At 41.2% G+C, this 16327-nt stretch overlaps 1 protein-coding gene across 4 annotated transcripts in view; it reads left to right on the forward strand.

The window, feature by feature from the left end:
• Positions 1–16327, forward strand: part of LOC147031430 (lutropin-choriogonadotropic hormone receptor-like) — a 141278-nt gene that overhangs the window by 82008 nt on the left and 42943 nt on the right. For all 4 annotated transcript variants that reach the window (XM_085862987.1, XM_085862976.1, XM_085862970.1 and 1 more), the window contains 3 exons: positions 4643–4717; positions 5941–6018; positions 6179–6247. In XM_085862987.1, coding sequence (XP_085719113.1) covers positions 4643–4717; positions 5941–6018; positions 6179–6247 — 222 coding nt within the window. The remainder of the gene's footprint in view (positions 1–4642; positions 4718–5940; positions 6019–6178; positions 6248–16327) is intronic.

The following is a 16327-nucleotide window of genomic DNA, read 5'->3' on the forward strand; positions in this document are numbered from 1 at the left end:
GGAACCCCAGCCCAGAGGGCAGAGCAGTACTCCATCAGGCTGTGGACGAAAGCTTGGTGTGTGGTCAGGATGTCAGGAGCTCAGGTGTGCCAAGAAAGGACTTTGCACGATGGAGGACTCCCAGTCGGCGACTGGCTTTGGAGGCGAGGTTGGAAATCCGGCTTTCCCAGGAAAGGTCATGGCAGATAGTGAGACCCAGAAGCTTGAATGAAAGGACTTCTTCCAGAAAATTGTTGAGAAAGTGGATGGGGAGGGGGGGGGGGTCCAAACGATCCCTTCAGAGAGACATAGTGAGAGTTTGACATTTGTCCGGATTGAAAGACATGTTCCACGTGTTGGACCAGTTTGTGATTTTATCCAGATCTACAGTGAGCGAAGAAGCTGCTGCTTGCTGGTCTGAGGGATGGCAGATGGTACGGCATGGGGGGGGGGGTTATTAGCAAAGAGATAAGGAGAATTTTCCAGAGTCGGAGAGATCGTTGATGAAAACCAGAAAAAGAAAAGGGCCCAGAACTCTGCATTGAGGAACTCCAGCCTGGACAGGAAGAGGGGATGAAAGAACTCCATTTAGGGACTCACGTTAACTGTGACAGGAGAGGAAGCCTGCGAGCCATGAGTGGAGATGGCCTTGGATACCATAGGAAGAGAGTTTGGTGAGTAGGGCAGGGTGTCAGACTGTGTAAAAAGCACGTGATATGTCTAGGGATATGGCTCTGATTTCATGTCGGGCATTGAGGACCTCCATCCATTGTTGGGAGAGTAGAAGCAGCATATCCAGGGTAGAGTGACCTGGTCTGAATCCAAAATTGATGATCGGATATCAAGCCATTGGAGAAGAGGAAGGATTTTAATGTCTGAAGCAATCATGGATTCCATAACCTTGCTGATGATTGGGAGAAGGCTGATTGGTCTGTGGTTGCAGGGATCTGTTTTTGCACCTTTTTATGCAGGGCGGTAATGTTAGCTGATTTTCAAGCAGATGGCAGATGATCTTTAGCAAATGAGAGGGTGAATAGAACAGAGAGAGGGTGAGCAAGAGCAGAGGAGAAGGTTTTTAGGACATGTGAGCTGATGCTGTCTGGACTCGTTGCAGAATCTGAGTCTCTGAGTCGAGGTTTGACAAGAAGCTTTCAACCTTGTCAGGGGAACAGGACACAGAGTCCAGGGACAGTTGGGTGCGACTGGGTAAAGTGGGTAGAGAAAGCGATGGGTTTTGGACACAAGATTTCGATGCAAACACCGAGTTTAGGCATTCAGCCTTTTCACGTGCGGTATCAGCAGTGCGGCCATTTGAGGTAAGGGAGGGGATGGAGGGGGAACATACACCAGAAACATATTTGATTAGATGCCACCAGGATTTGGAGGAGGGAGAGAGGTTTGAAAGTTGAAACTCAGGAAAGGTGGATTTACGCCATCCAAAACTTTTTCCACACATATCTGAATTTGGGTTGATTGTTTGACCATTCTGGTTGATTTGACATCAATAAGGGGTGAGAGGTGAGACGTCAGTGATTTTTGTTTTTCTTCTTTTTAATTATTTTTGCAGTAAAAATATATGCAGGTGGGTAATTTTAATCAGTCATTTGAAATTCCGTAATCACTTTCATAACTATAAAGGTACTTGGTGGAACGCATACCTCCGCCACGTAATGCCTGATCTACGAGAACATATCTGATGTTCTGCTGAATTAACTTATCCTATTGTCTGCTGAATTAACACCAGGTGGGGTTCACTCAGCCTGTCATCCTTCTGAGGTAAGCGAAATGAGCACCAGTGTTCTGGTAATAGGGGCACTGCATCAGCGGCATATCTGTGTTCCGAACCGATGATGTAACCAGCAACCACAAAGGCTGCACACGAGTATATGTGTGTGTGTGTGTGTGTGTGTGTGTGTGTGTGTGTGTGTGTGTGTGTGTGTGTGTGTGTGTGTGTGTGTGTGTGTGTGTGTGTGTGTGAGAGAGGTGGAGAGAGAGGTGGAGAGAGAGGTGGAGAGAGAGGTGGAGAGAGAGGTGGAGAGAGAGGTGGAGAGAGAGGTGGAGAGAGAGAGAGGGAGAGAGAGAGGGAGAGAGAGAGGGAGAGAGAGAGAGAGAGAGAGAGAGAGAGAGAGAGAGAGAGAGAGAGAGAGAGAGAGAGAGAGAGAGAGAGAGAGAGAGAGAGAGAGAGAGAGAGATATATATATATATATATATATATATATATATATATATATATATAGATATATATATATATATATATATATATATATATATATATATCCATTGGTAAGGAACGAACTAGGTTGTCATGTGACAATTCCTGTTCCTGGTTCCAATTCAGCCAATTGGGTTGCTTGATTATTTTGGGGCGAAATTGCTCGGCATGACCATTGCTCATCAGAACCCGGACACGTTACAATCCGAACCCAAGCCACCATTGGGGAAAGGGGTGGAGGGGAGGGTACTGCAAAATTATGCATAATGACTTCATTCGTCAGTCAGTGAAAACGGGTCAATATTTTCAACCATTGTCATCCATTGCACGCTTTATCGCTGAACTGAATGATCCACTGTATCAACGAAGAATCTTTAATTATTTGACCACCTGTCCCATGACAACAATTGTGTAATCGATCAGTTCATTTAGCTCCATTGCAATCTTACTTTTCTAAATTTAAATAAGGAGACTCACCTCGATCACCAGTTTCTATCCCATTCAAAATCTTAAACCAGATTTTGCCAATTAGCAAGAATTTTCAGTACTGTGTTGGCTCAGTTTCTGTACTGTGTTGGCTATGTTCATTCTTGTCGTGCCATTTCCACTTCACCCCACTTTGTTTCTGTGCAGCCTTCACCCACTTATTTTACAAGGAAACCGAGACATAGGAGGAGACATCCGGCCCATCAGCCAATGTTATCTACACATTCCCGACAACCAAGGGGACACTACACTATCCCTGCCCTCCCCCCTTGTTTTTTCCTTATGACCCAAAAAATCTAGCTATACATTCTCACTTGGCATAATATGCAGGTAAAACTATCTGACATCTCCAATTTACAGACACCAGCGAAGAAGACTGCATAATTGGTGTTGCTGCTCACACTGGAGAGTTGGGGTCAACTCCCTCCACCCCATCCCTGAACCCCGATGACTTTTTTTTTTTACTCATTCCGCCCATTGGTTCAGGAGTGCGTAGAAGTAAAAAACAAACACTTGTTGAATTATAAATTGTATAATAACAACACAATCATACCTGGTGATCTTAAGTGGTGATCATTCCTTCGAATATCCATGTGCATCGCTTTTCAATGCTTATTCCAAACCCAGTTTACACCTATCAATTGTTTTTGCTGCTACCACCTTCCCGGAAAGACCACTCCATACGTTAACAACCCTGTGTAAACTAGAATGGTACTCGGTAGAGCGCATACCTCCACCAGGCTGGACAGTTTGTTTTGTATCCCACTGGTAGGCTGGATCTGCATACCGACCGTGACCAAAATATAATTGGCTTGTTCTTGTCAACCACCCAACTTATCCACCAAGTTTTGTCATAATCTTTGTGAAACATCGTGCTATGTATCGTTTTTAACAACATTTTTCAATGGTGAAGAATCATTAAAAATTTTTTTAAACTTTTAGTATCCAGATCCGGATTTTCACAAAAATCGAATCAATTCATCCTTGTCACACACTCAACCTGTCCACCGAGTTTCGTCCGAATCCGTCCATGACTTTTTGACATATTGTGCGATATATCGTTTTTGGCCCCATCTCTCAATGGTGAAGAATACTTAAAAATTACGGTATTCGGATCCCGATTTTCACCAAAATCGAATCAATTTGGCCTAATCATACGTCCAACATTTCCACTAAGTTTCGTCTGAATCCGTCTATAACGTTTTGACATATCCTGCTGACAAACAGATAAACAGACAGGGGTGAAAACATAAACTCCATCCACCTTCGGTGATGGAGGTACCTTTCTCCGGTTTTGACCTCCCTCTTTTTCACTCTCCATCCATGTATGTGCTCTGATTTTGTCGCTGTCCATCTTTGTTTCAAAAAAGAAACTGTCTTTCATTATCTTAAACATTTCTATCAGGTCCCCATGGAATAGCCTTCTTTCTCATGTAAAAAGTCCTGTCCCTTTAAGTCGTTGCTCAAAGCATAGTCGAGATAGCCCTGGAATGAACCCCACCACTTTAAGCGGAATCATCACTATCGCAGCTATGAATTTCCTCCGATGTAGTGCTAAAAATGAACACAGTATTCTAGATGAGGACGCACTAAATTCTCATAGTGTTAACACGACTTATTTTGTTCTATAATTTATTCCTCCTACGGATCCTGTTCTGCTCTGTTGTTCTGCTCTTTCCTGTTGTTGCTGTTGTTCTGCTCCTGTGGCACCCCCACATCCTGCTGGTCAGCTCTCTCATAAGATTCAATACTTTGATTGGTTTTTGCTGCAAGGCAAAGGCATGGGTTGCTACAAAGCCTGCTATCTGGTAGCTCAAACAGTTAGTCATCAAACCTTGACTTTTCACTCTAAATTGGCCATCATGAGAATCCGTTGACGGTCAATACCCGACGTGCTATTGAACAAAGTTTGGTATGATTAAATTATTGTCATATTGACCTTTGCTTGTACTTTCTTGCTCTCAGGAATATCGTTAACACGGGGATAAGTACATTTCCTGATCTGCACCTTGTACGGTCGTCCAGCTTGCGGTTTTCCCTGTAAGTGTACCTATATAAACTTTTTTTTTTTTAAATCAAACTATTCTCTTATGATATGATTTTAACAATTTTTTGGGATTGGAAAAATGTATCCTGTTTTCTACATTGTATGGACTCCTGTTTATCCATGAGACCCTACCACCTCACCAAAAATACCCATGCGATGGAATCACCATACCATGTCTTCCCATTTGAGCTTACTCGTGTTAAGAAAAGAAACAACTGTTTGTTACAGTTTTACTTTTTCAAGTAGAGTCTCTCTAACATGGTCGATTCACCGAATTGTCCGAATTTTCGTCCGAATCTCAATTCTTCAATGGTGAAGGATCACATCTAATATTATTAGATTGTCATATCCGGATTCGGATCTTCACCAACATTTAATCAGGTTGTCCTCGTCACACACCCATAATCCCCACCAAGCCTCATCCGAATCTGTCAAGCCAAGCCACATCTTTTTGAGATATCGTGCTATATATCGTTGTTGGTCCTTTCTCTCAATGTGGACGAACGACTGAAAAATTATCTTATCCGGATCAGTATCTTCACCAAAATCTAATCAATTCGTTCTTGTCGCACACCCAATCTGTCCACCAAGTTTCATCTGAATCCATGCATAACTTTTTGAGATATCCTGCTCACAGACAAGCAGACAATCAGACAGACAAACATGGGTGTGAAGGCATAACCTCTGTCTGCATTCAGTCAGTAGTGGAGGTAAAAAACAAAAAAATAAAAAGATCACTTTAACTTTCTGGAACAAAATATTCGACTCAAAATGCATATTTTCACATAGAATTTGTTAAATTGTGTGGGTAATATGGTTTGTTGAAGTCCTTATTTTCACTCTTATCAACTAGTTGCTTAATTTTTATTTTATTTTAATATTTACATCAACCGTAGACGTAGTACCACTGACGAATAGTAGTCATATCACGTTATTCCACTTAATCTCCATCCTCTTCAATGCATTTCATGTAATGACCAACGTTTTGATCCAAGCACAGAAACCTTTCTTCTGAAGAGTCCTTAACACTGTTGTATTTTCTTTTTTGTGTGTATGTAATCACTATATGGTCCTGAATATGTGTTTTAATCCATGTGGACACATACGGTGTGATATTCCTGTGCGATGGATAGGTTGATGCCACATAATGGGTTCACAGAACGAGCTTGCTTCACCTAAATTACTGCGCCACTTCATTTTGTGCTCCATTTTGCAGAGAGTTCATGGACAATCCAAAACTCCTGGTTATTCCTCCAAATGCATTCACCGGACTCTGTGACCATGCATTAAACCTGTAAGCTTACAATTTCCTCATCACTGGCTGACTATCGGTCACAAAAACTCTAATCGTTTCCATTTACTTGTAATTTATCAGCATATATATTATATAATGATTGCTTGTGGGCGAACAAACTTTGCATCGTATTGATGTCTCATCAAACCCTTTTTTGCAGGAAGATCACAAGCAATGGCTTGCAGGAGATTATGGCCAGAGCATTCAACGGGAGCAAGCTGAAGAACCTGTATGTGTCACATGAGTGCAAGATATTTGTACAATCAACATTTCAAAAAAAAAAACATCATGATTACAACTTACCAGCATTCATTTTGGTATTACCAGTTGTAAGATCAGGAGAACGATGAATCTCTTAAACCCCGCAGAGGATGTGTGTGTGTGTGTGTGTGTGTGTGTGTGTGTGTGTGTGTGTGTGTGTGTTTTTTTTATGTCTGGTTTCCTTCTTGGGACTTGGGACTACGGAGCAGTAATTGGTCTTTATTTTGATCACGTTAGACACTGTGGTCTGATAACGACCTCCGTGAATGTCAAAATGATGTTTAAAGTTAAAATTATGAATATTTACGATATATAATCCACCAGTTTAGCATCCCCCAAGGATTGCCCAATATAGAAACTGAATTGAGCAGTTGGTCATGCGTGGGAAGCAGGAAGCGGGAAGACGTTTGTTATAAATAGTTAAGAGTTTTATTATTTACAATGTATTCAGGGAAAAGGATAGACAGAACGCCTAAAACAAATACAGAACAAACCAAGTGGTCGACAGACAGATAGAGATGACAGGGAAAAGAAACACGATTTTATATACAATGAAAAACTAGAACGGCACTCGGTAGAGCGCATACCTCCTGATTAGTTTATGTTTTGTACCCCACTGATAGCCCGATCTGGATTCGGACCTGAACTAAAATTTAATCGGCTTGTTATTATCACCTAACCAATTCATACACCAAGTTTCGTCCGAATCTGTCCACAATTTTTGAGATATCCTGCTGTATGTCGTTTTTGGTCTTATCTCTCAATGGTGAAAAATCACTTTTAAAAAATCTTGGATCTGGATCTAGATCCAGATCTTCACCAACATCTAATCATTTTGTCCTTCCAACATACCCAAGCTCTCCACCAAATTTCATCTGAATCCGTCGACAACTTTTTGAGATGTCCTGTTCACAAACAAACAGACGGACAGACAGGGGTGAAAATATAACCCCCATCCATCTTTGGTGGTGGAGGTAACTATTCCTCGCTATGGCACCGCCAATACCAGATCCACACAGACAACGGGGATATCAGGCGAGGATTTTATGCAGGCACAAGCTGGTCTCTGATGTATCTCGACCTGTGGTCATGGACATCGTGCAGGCTGGTGATTCTGACGGCAGGGTTAAGTGCGGCTCGGAGAGCGATGGCAATGAGGAGGCTAGGAGATGACGGTGGTGGCCAAGCAAAGACAGTGATATCTTCCCTCTCATCAAAAGTAATCTTCCGCGCACATGCATGGACATGGCCTTTTCCTTCTCCAAGAACCGCCTTCATGGTTGGCGGATCCTGTTGTTGGCCGCCCACTGTCTGGGCGGCACCATCTTCCAGGCCATCGCACCCTGTGGGGCGGCCACTCACAAAAGTAGCATCTTACAACTCACTCCTCTGCCTTGGCCTGCTGTCCTATGGCTAAATAGCCCATGATGAGTCCTTTTAAATGGTGAAGCACTTTCTTGGTGCCTTTGTGCTCAAGTCCTCTGCCTGGCCTCACCTTTGTAGGAGGTTTTACATGATACAACCCTATCCTGTTCTGCTCTGTAAAGGACGGTCACTGCCTCCTTAGTGCACATATTGCATTCAACTTACCTCTGACAGATCCCCAATACAGGTGTAAATTTAACCTACTCAATCACACCATCCATACTATTCTTAACACAATGTGTCTATGCCCTCCACCCCCCTTTGCACATTACAGTACTTTTCACCATAGTTGTAGTTTATAAATTTTCAATGTTGAATGAGGTATACAAAAATGTTTCTGGAAACGAGGGGTCAATAAGAGAGCAAGTAACACTGGTGTTACGAGCCGGGATTGGATGGAGGGGATAAATGTGTGCTACATCAATGGAAATCATAATTGGGATTTTGCTGTTTGGAATTCCCATCCGGCTCATGATGCGGGGGTCGCAGATTCAAATGTACAAATTTGTCCATTGTCTTTCTAACCCCAACTGATGTCCTAATTTGTGCAGAAATGCATTGATATCTCTCAATGTCCTCGTCCTGTGCAGGAATTTGGAACTTGGCCAGGATCATTGCCGACGATATCTTGCGTATTCTCCGTGAAGGACAGTGTGGGATCTTTAATGCCGACCAACTAATGCTGGCAGACAATGTCCAGTTGAACGTCCATCTGAGGGATGGCACACACATTTATGAATCGCCCCAATTATAAATGGCTGCCTTGGTTGTTGTTGTTGTTGTTTTTTTTTTCTCTCGGATGCAAAGTCGAGACTAGTGTCAGAGATATAACACAGAATAGAATGTGAACAGAACAGAAAGGACAAAGTGGAAAGGGGGAAACCCACCAACAGCAGGATAGAGGGACACAGCAGAGGAAGAATGGGCATGAGGAAGAATAACATCAAGGGGAGATGTGGAGGACACGAGGAGTATACAAGTTTTAAAACATCAAGAAGAGGAAGGGAAAACCGGGGATGAAATTGAAGTGGAACAAAACCAAAAGGGGGTGGAACAAAATAACCAGAAAAGGAAGGGGTAGGCTTGGAGAGGGTTAATGAGCATAGAAAAGATCATGAGTATGGTTTGGGGAGGTTGTGAACAGCCATCTTGAGGCTCTAGAGGGAAGAATGGCATTGAATAGACTGAGAAAGTTGGTTCCGCATTTGAAAGAAAGAGCAACAAATGAGTGGAAGTGAGTAGTGAGCCTGGATTTTGGGAGTTTTACCAGAAGTTAATTAATAGGAGAAAGTTTGTGGCCTGCAAGTTGAAGTGAAATGCTTTGTTAGAGCAACAAGCTAAAGAGAGGAATAAAAATAATAAAAATAATTAAAAAAGCATCACAACTATGATGGACCCATCCATACATTGGGACCATACTCTGTGCAGAGTGTTGGTGCTGCCCAAGTCGTTTCCTTGGCTATCGGACACAATCCTGGATGGGTCACCACTCTGACACAGGATACCAGCACGCTGGCACTCATCTTGCCAACCTCGGAAGGATGACAGGCAGAGTCAACCCCACCTGGTATTAATTCAACAGCCGAGGCAGATTTGAGCTCAGGACGCTAGGATCCCAACCCCACCACCCCAACCATTAAGCCAACACCAGGAATAAAGGTGAATGATGTATTTGTATGTAAAGATAGGTTAAGTATTTACATGTTTTGGCTTGAGCTCTTTGGACCTGCATCGAGACCTCCCAAAAGAGTCTGACTTGACAAAACTACCCTCCATTGCAGAGGCAGCATGTGATGCTGTATTATGGATTCTGCTGTTATTTGGAAGACATTAAATTTTCTGCCCTATGTATCCGCAATCGCAAGTAGACTTTCAACAATCCACTATCTTTTCAAAAGGACACATAATAAGCATTTTTGCTAGCATAATATGGCCTCATTTTCTATATCTTTTGAGTTTAGTTGACCACTTTGCCATTTTACCAATGTTTGTGGTTCAGCACCATCCATCACTATCGTGGCAGCCCCATGAGGCTGCCTGAATATTCAGCCTTCATGGATAGATAAGAATAAAATAAAACAAACTACTGTATGTGTATCATATTACTTCAGAATAGTGTATGCGTACAGGACCAAAACTTAAAACATAGTCTTAACCAACTTGAAAACGTACGGGACGAAACATCTTATTATGTTTTGAATCGAGTGTCCATGATATGACTTTTAAACCAAAGCATTTTTTGTTTTTTAAATTTAGTTCAATATATAGGCTCTAGAAGAGTGGGTAGAAGGGTAGAAGGCAAGAATACACTGATGGTGGGACGCTGGGGGCAATGGGCAACCGCAACAAGCAAGAGAAGGAAGAAGCAAAAAGACAAGACAGGGAAAGGAACAGAGTAACCTGCAAGCATGAGCAGTGGGTTTGGGGGCTGGGGATGTTAGTGGGGGTAGAAAACATTATGAAGAGGTAAAAGGAGGATGACGAGAATTTATGGTTTGTTTGCCAATTTGCGACCTTGATGGAAGAGTGGGATTATTCACAAAAGTTCCCAAATTGTGAATAATTTCAACATGAAGGTGCGTACAAGTAAGAATTGCGACTCTGTCCTTATAATTATGTACTTTGTTTACTCGGACAATTTGCCATTCGTCGTCGCAATCCTTCATTCTGAAACTGAGCTTGGCCTTGGCCATTAGCCCATAATTTTGTCACATTATTGCTCCATCAATTTGTGTGTAAGCTGCATTTGTCTATGACCAACATATGACTCCAGCACAACCACGTTGTGAACCATACTGAGGTTATAGTGGAGCAGCAGGGGCCACCAAAAGAGGGAGATACCAACACCAGCAGTACCGCATTTTCTAATGTGGTTATTATTGACCACCTACTATCCCTGTACATGAAAACCAATGATGCCAGTCTGGGAAATGGTGGCATTTTGAGAAATAGGTCAATTAAGGTCGTTCCCTGAATTTGGCAATATTTACGAAAACAGCTATAGTTTTTATAAATTTTCATGTTACAATACCTTGATATACATCAAACTGATCCAAAGACAATAGGCTAATAACATGCAATAACAAAAAAGAACATGTGGCTGAAAATAGTAAGTACAGAACCAATTTTATTACAAGTTTTGCCCCAAAAATCCAAATTTTCAGATTTTTCATATACTTTTAGCATCACTCATCACATGCATAATATAAAAGTATCAAATATTAAGCATTAAAAAGTTTCTCGAGAGTCTGCTGCAATTAGTCATATATAATACATTGTATTATCTTAAGTGTAAATCATATTTTCATCACATTTTGTCCAAGATGTCTGAAAATACCTGAAAATGGTATTATTCAGTACTCATGGCATATGATCATTAACTTGATTAATTTCACATTTATTGAGAAAAATTTGTTTCAAGTGTTATATTGTCACAAGGAATTATATTTGTTGATGAGTATATCAAAAACACACAAGGATGGATCCAAGATCTGTGGAAATGGGGGTGGTTACAAATTCTTATATACTATAAATATTTTTTTAAATGGTAATTTTTCAATGTACTTTGTTGAAAATAAATTTCAAAGAAATATTGAGGACTATAATGGCTGTTTGTACAAACTCTCCACTTTTGGCATCAAATGCAATCTTTCTAACAAAATTATCAGTTACTAAGATAAATGCCAGGAAACTGTCAACATTATTGTTACATATTATGTTGATATCTTGTCTGCATCTGAGTCTGAATTATCACTGTAAAATGCAGAGAGAGAAAAGGGATTTGAACATGATTTGTCCCCTCCATCCACCAAGGCTTCACAGGTGCATGCTGCTGTGCATGGTTGGCCACTCTCCAAGCAAGAACACTCCACTGCACAGGTATTGGGTTGACAGTCACACACAAGGTCATTTAACAACTCTGGAGCAGCTGGCAATTAACTCATCATTTGAGGCTGGAGACCAGTGCCACTTGGGCTGTGTTCGAAGCCATATGCTGTTGCATCAGGTAAGGTTGGAGAAGGGTAAGCAGCTTGTCTCCATATTAACAGCTGATCAGCAGAGCGAAGTAGATGCAGACTGAAAGCGTCTTCTGTTGGTGTTAGTTTCTTTCCCTGGATGTTCCTCTGTCCAGTCTTCTGACACCTCAGGGCATTCAATGACATGCAGTTTGTCTTGCCATACATGTCGCCAACAAACTTTGTGGCTGCCATTTCTATCTCCTTTGAAATGTTTTGCTCATCAGATCCTAGCAGACCAAGAGGCTGGAACTGGTCGGCTTTCTGCATCATTATCCAAAAGGCAGTGCGCTTTCCATGGCCGAAAAAAGAGCTTACTGTATCACAACCAGTCACGCAGTAGACTGACATAAGAATTGTCTGCTGTTCAGTGGTAAGTGTATCATAGAATGATGGTGTGCACAGGTATATAACGGGTAAGCTGTGTGTGCCTGCCATCACGACCAGTCAAAAAGAAAATCTCTTTGGTCTTGATTGCTTGTCTATGGTGAACTAAGAGGACAAGAACATCAGTATCAGGGCTGCACACCACAATAGTCTGTGCTCCATCTACAGCATGGAGGATGATTCTTGTGTTTGCTTCTTCTTGGTTGGAGCACAAGTAACTAATTTCTTTTACTCCTTCACATGCAATGGAAGATGCTTGATCTTCTTGACCACCACTGACAAAAATGGTCTGTCCTTCCTTCAATAGCTCTGGTGCATTTTTCTGTGATATACTGTGTGTAGTACCGTGCCAAGTTTGCCTTGTTCTCTCCATGGGTCAAAAATTGCTTCCAGTTCTGAGGGATGAGTGCATCTCCTTTCACATGGTAGATGCGACCTTGTCTTTCACCTCTCCTTGCACGGGTTTGAGCTTTGATGCTATCCTTGGTGTATTTGTCAAAGACAATGTGCACTTGCTGGACTAGGGTATTGCTGGCTGTAATGGTGCTGCTGGTGTGCAGAATATAGGCAAGGAACCTGTGCGATGTTCTTGAAAGGCAATGAGAGCAGTAGCCTATCAAATTCTGCATCCATATTGTAATAAAAGACTGTTCAGTGCTGTTGAAGTAATCTTGAGTACACTAAGACAAAATGTGGATCTGCCTGCAAGCGTAAAAAATATTGGTCACCAATAGTTTGGCAGAATGTCTATTTAATCCACTAAATTGAAAATAATTCAATGTAAATTCATAAGTATTTTAGACCGAGAGATAAACCCTATTCGTAGGACTTTATTCATTTAGGGGGGTTATTTTTCACAACACCATGTACCTTACATAAAATTTATGCAATAATGACTTCCATTTTAGACACATTCTCATGACAATACTATTTAACCCCAGCTCAACAGCCTGTAGGCAAAACATTCAGTATACCACATGTTTTTCCATCAGAAAATTTTCTACATGGTAATATATCTTCATCACAAGACTATTCATAATTAAAAAAAAATAGAAACAAATATTTTCATACTTACGTTTTAACAGAGAAGAGGGTGTCACATAAAACATGCTGCAGTATGTGTAGTCTATCGCATCTGTTCAAGTGTGACTGATGTAATTTCATATACATTGTAAACTCATGGCTGATGAGAGTGCTATTTATAGCAGTGCCACATGTGGGGACCATCTCAGGAATGTGGGGGTCATCTCAGAATTATTGTGGCATATGGGATCATCTTATATAATCCAATATTCTTTGTCAGGGGCATTATTTTAGGGTTGTTTCAGGGTTTAGAGGTGGCACTTTTTAGTGCATATGTATTTAGTGATGTTGAGGAAAGGGGAGGGGGTGTTACTACATAGGTATTTGTAACCCTCTCCCCCACCCCTTCCAAAAATTCTGGATCTATCCCTGTGTGTTATTGATATACTCATCAATAATTATAATTCCTTACAACAATAAATTATTTCAAAGACATTTCATATGAAATTAATGGTCATTTGCCATGAGTATTGAATAATACCATTTTCAGGTATTTTCAGACATCATGGACAAAATGTGATGAAAATATGATTTACCTTGAAGATAATAGAATATATTATATTTGGATAATTGCAGCAGACCCTAGAGAAACTTTTTAATGCTTAATATTTGATACTTTTATATTATGCATGTTCTGAGTGATGCTAAAAGTATTTGAAAAATGCGAAAATTTGGATTTTGGGGGCAAAATTTGTTATAAAATTGGTTCTGCACTTACAATTATCAACCACATGTTTTTTTTTTTGTTATTGCATGTTATAGCCTATTGTCTTAGGGTCAGTTTGATGTATATCAAGGTATTGTAACATGAAAATTATATAAACTATAGCCGTTTTAGTAAATATTGCCAAATTCAGGGGTCAACGACCTTAATTGACCTATTTCTCAGAATGCCACCGTTTCCCAGACTGGCATCATTGGTTTTCATGTACAGGGATAGTAGGTGGTCAATAATAACCACATTAGAAAATGTGGTACTGCTGGTGTGGGTATCTCACTAAATAAGCCTCTTTTCTGGCCCCTGCTGCTCCACTATAATACTTACTTTAGAGCAAAAGCTTGAACTTGATGCACAGGACAATAATTACACCGCAAGCCAAGGAATATGCAGATGATTGTAACTTCAGATGACGATATCAATAGGCCTGCAATCACCTCTGTGTGGACTTCAAAGTCAATTCTGATTCTGTTTGTGCAGCTTTCCTGTTGTACACTGTTTTAGTTTCTCTGTCACAACAACAAGGAATAACAACAATGAACGTTGATGCAGGAGGAGGCCATTTAGCCCATCATGCCCATGCCACACCAACACCAAATTAAATAAATACAACAAGCTATGGACTTCATTTGACTGCATGGATGGGGGAAGTGTTACATCCATCCATCCATCCATCCATTGGGACTATACTCTGTGCAAAGCGCTGGTGCTGCCTAAGCAGGCTCCTTGGCTATTGGACACAATCCTGGACGGGTCGCCACTCTGAAACAGGATACCAGCATGCTGTCACTCATTTTGCTGATCTCAGAAGGATGACAGACAGAGTCAACCCCACCTGGTATTAATTCAACAGCGAAGGGGGGATTTGAACTTCGGATCCTGGGATCCAAAGCCCACCACCCTAACCATTAAGCCAACACCTGGCATAAGTGTTACATATGCAAATAAAATTAATGTTTAAAATAAAAATTCTTGTTCTTATGATTTTATTTTATAGTTGGGGGGGAGGGAGGGGGAGGGGAAGGGGCATGAAGGTGGTTGTATGGTGAGGTATGCACAACAGCAACCATACATTCACCTTTTGATGAGACCCTCTCCACAATCACTACACATGTATATTATCACACATCCACATGCAAACTACACAAAGTCCTCCCAATATTCCTGGACCACTCTATCTCCAATGCTTCTGGGTAACTGTCCAATTCTAGTTTTAACCTTTATTCCCTTTCTGCTACCAGTACCTTTTAGAGAGAGCACTCCATGCATTAACAACTCTCTAACTGAAAGACTCCCATCTCTTCTTTACTCCCAAGCTATGGTCCTATCACTGTCTATTCTGCTGAATAATTCGCTGCATTCATTCCTTCTATATCCTTCATTATCTCAAACATTTCAATCATATCTCCTCGTAACCATCTCCTTTATCTATATATTCCTGAAACTCTCATCTTGTATGTATATATGTATGTATGTTCCCGAAATACAGCCAAAACTGTACACGATAGCACAACAATTTTAGGGCCACCTTACTCACCATTCGCCTGCGGTGTGCAGTATCAAGTTTCGTTCAAATCGGGCAACGAAAAAAAATAGATAAAAATCAATTCCAGATTCAATCAAGTACTCTTCGGGATTATTTGATCAATACAAACAACCTCAGCGGTGTAGTTCACTGGAGCTATCTTTTTTTTTCTTGAAATGATTTCTTTCATCAACCGCTGTCACAACGGGAACCCAGCAGGTTCACGGGTCGTCTCGTAGTGTATAAAGCCCTGCTTCCTTCAGCCGCTTCTCATGGCTGAGTCTTATTTGGCCCAGAATCAATCTAGTAGCTCTCTGCTGAACCCTCGCTCTTGCAGCTATACCGTTCCGAAGATGTGGTGACCAAAACTTAACACAATATTCCAGATAAGGCCTCACTAAATTAGTATACAGTGTTAACACGACCTCCTGATTTATCCTCCATTGAATGCAACCTAAACCCCTATTTGCTTTACCTATAGCTGCCTGGCACTGTGCTGCCTGCTTACCTCCCGTATCTATTAATACCCCCAGATCCTTCTCCTGTGTGACACGCTCCAACATTACCCCTTACATCCTGTAATCTCTATTTTCATTGTTCTTTCCCATCCTCAACACCTCACACTTGCTCAGGTTAAATTGTATGTCGATCTTTTGCCCAATCTGTGCAAGTATCAATACTTTCCTGTATCTGATCACCACCCCCTCTGCTATCCACCTTCCATCCAAGCTTTGTGTCATCTGCAAATTTGGAAACCTTACTCTTCACCCCATTATCCAAATCGTTGATGTAAATAATGAATAGTAATGGTCCGAGTACTGATCCCTGAGGTACCCCGCTACTTACATCCTCCCACTCACACGCAGTCTTTCCTTACTATCACAAAGCCAGTTT

Source organism: Eptatretus burgeri, chromosome 2, assembly GCF_056783735.1.
Source record: "Eptatretus burgeri isolate ZD-2024b chromosome 2, Ebu_testis_v1, whole genome shotgun sequence".
Taxonomy (NCBI): Eukaryota; Metazoa; Chordata; class Myxini; order Myxiniformes; family Myxinidae; genus Eptatretus; species Eptatretus burgeri.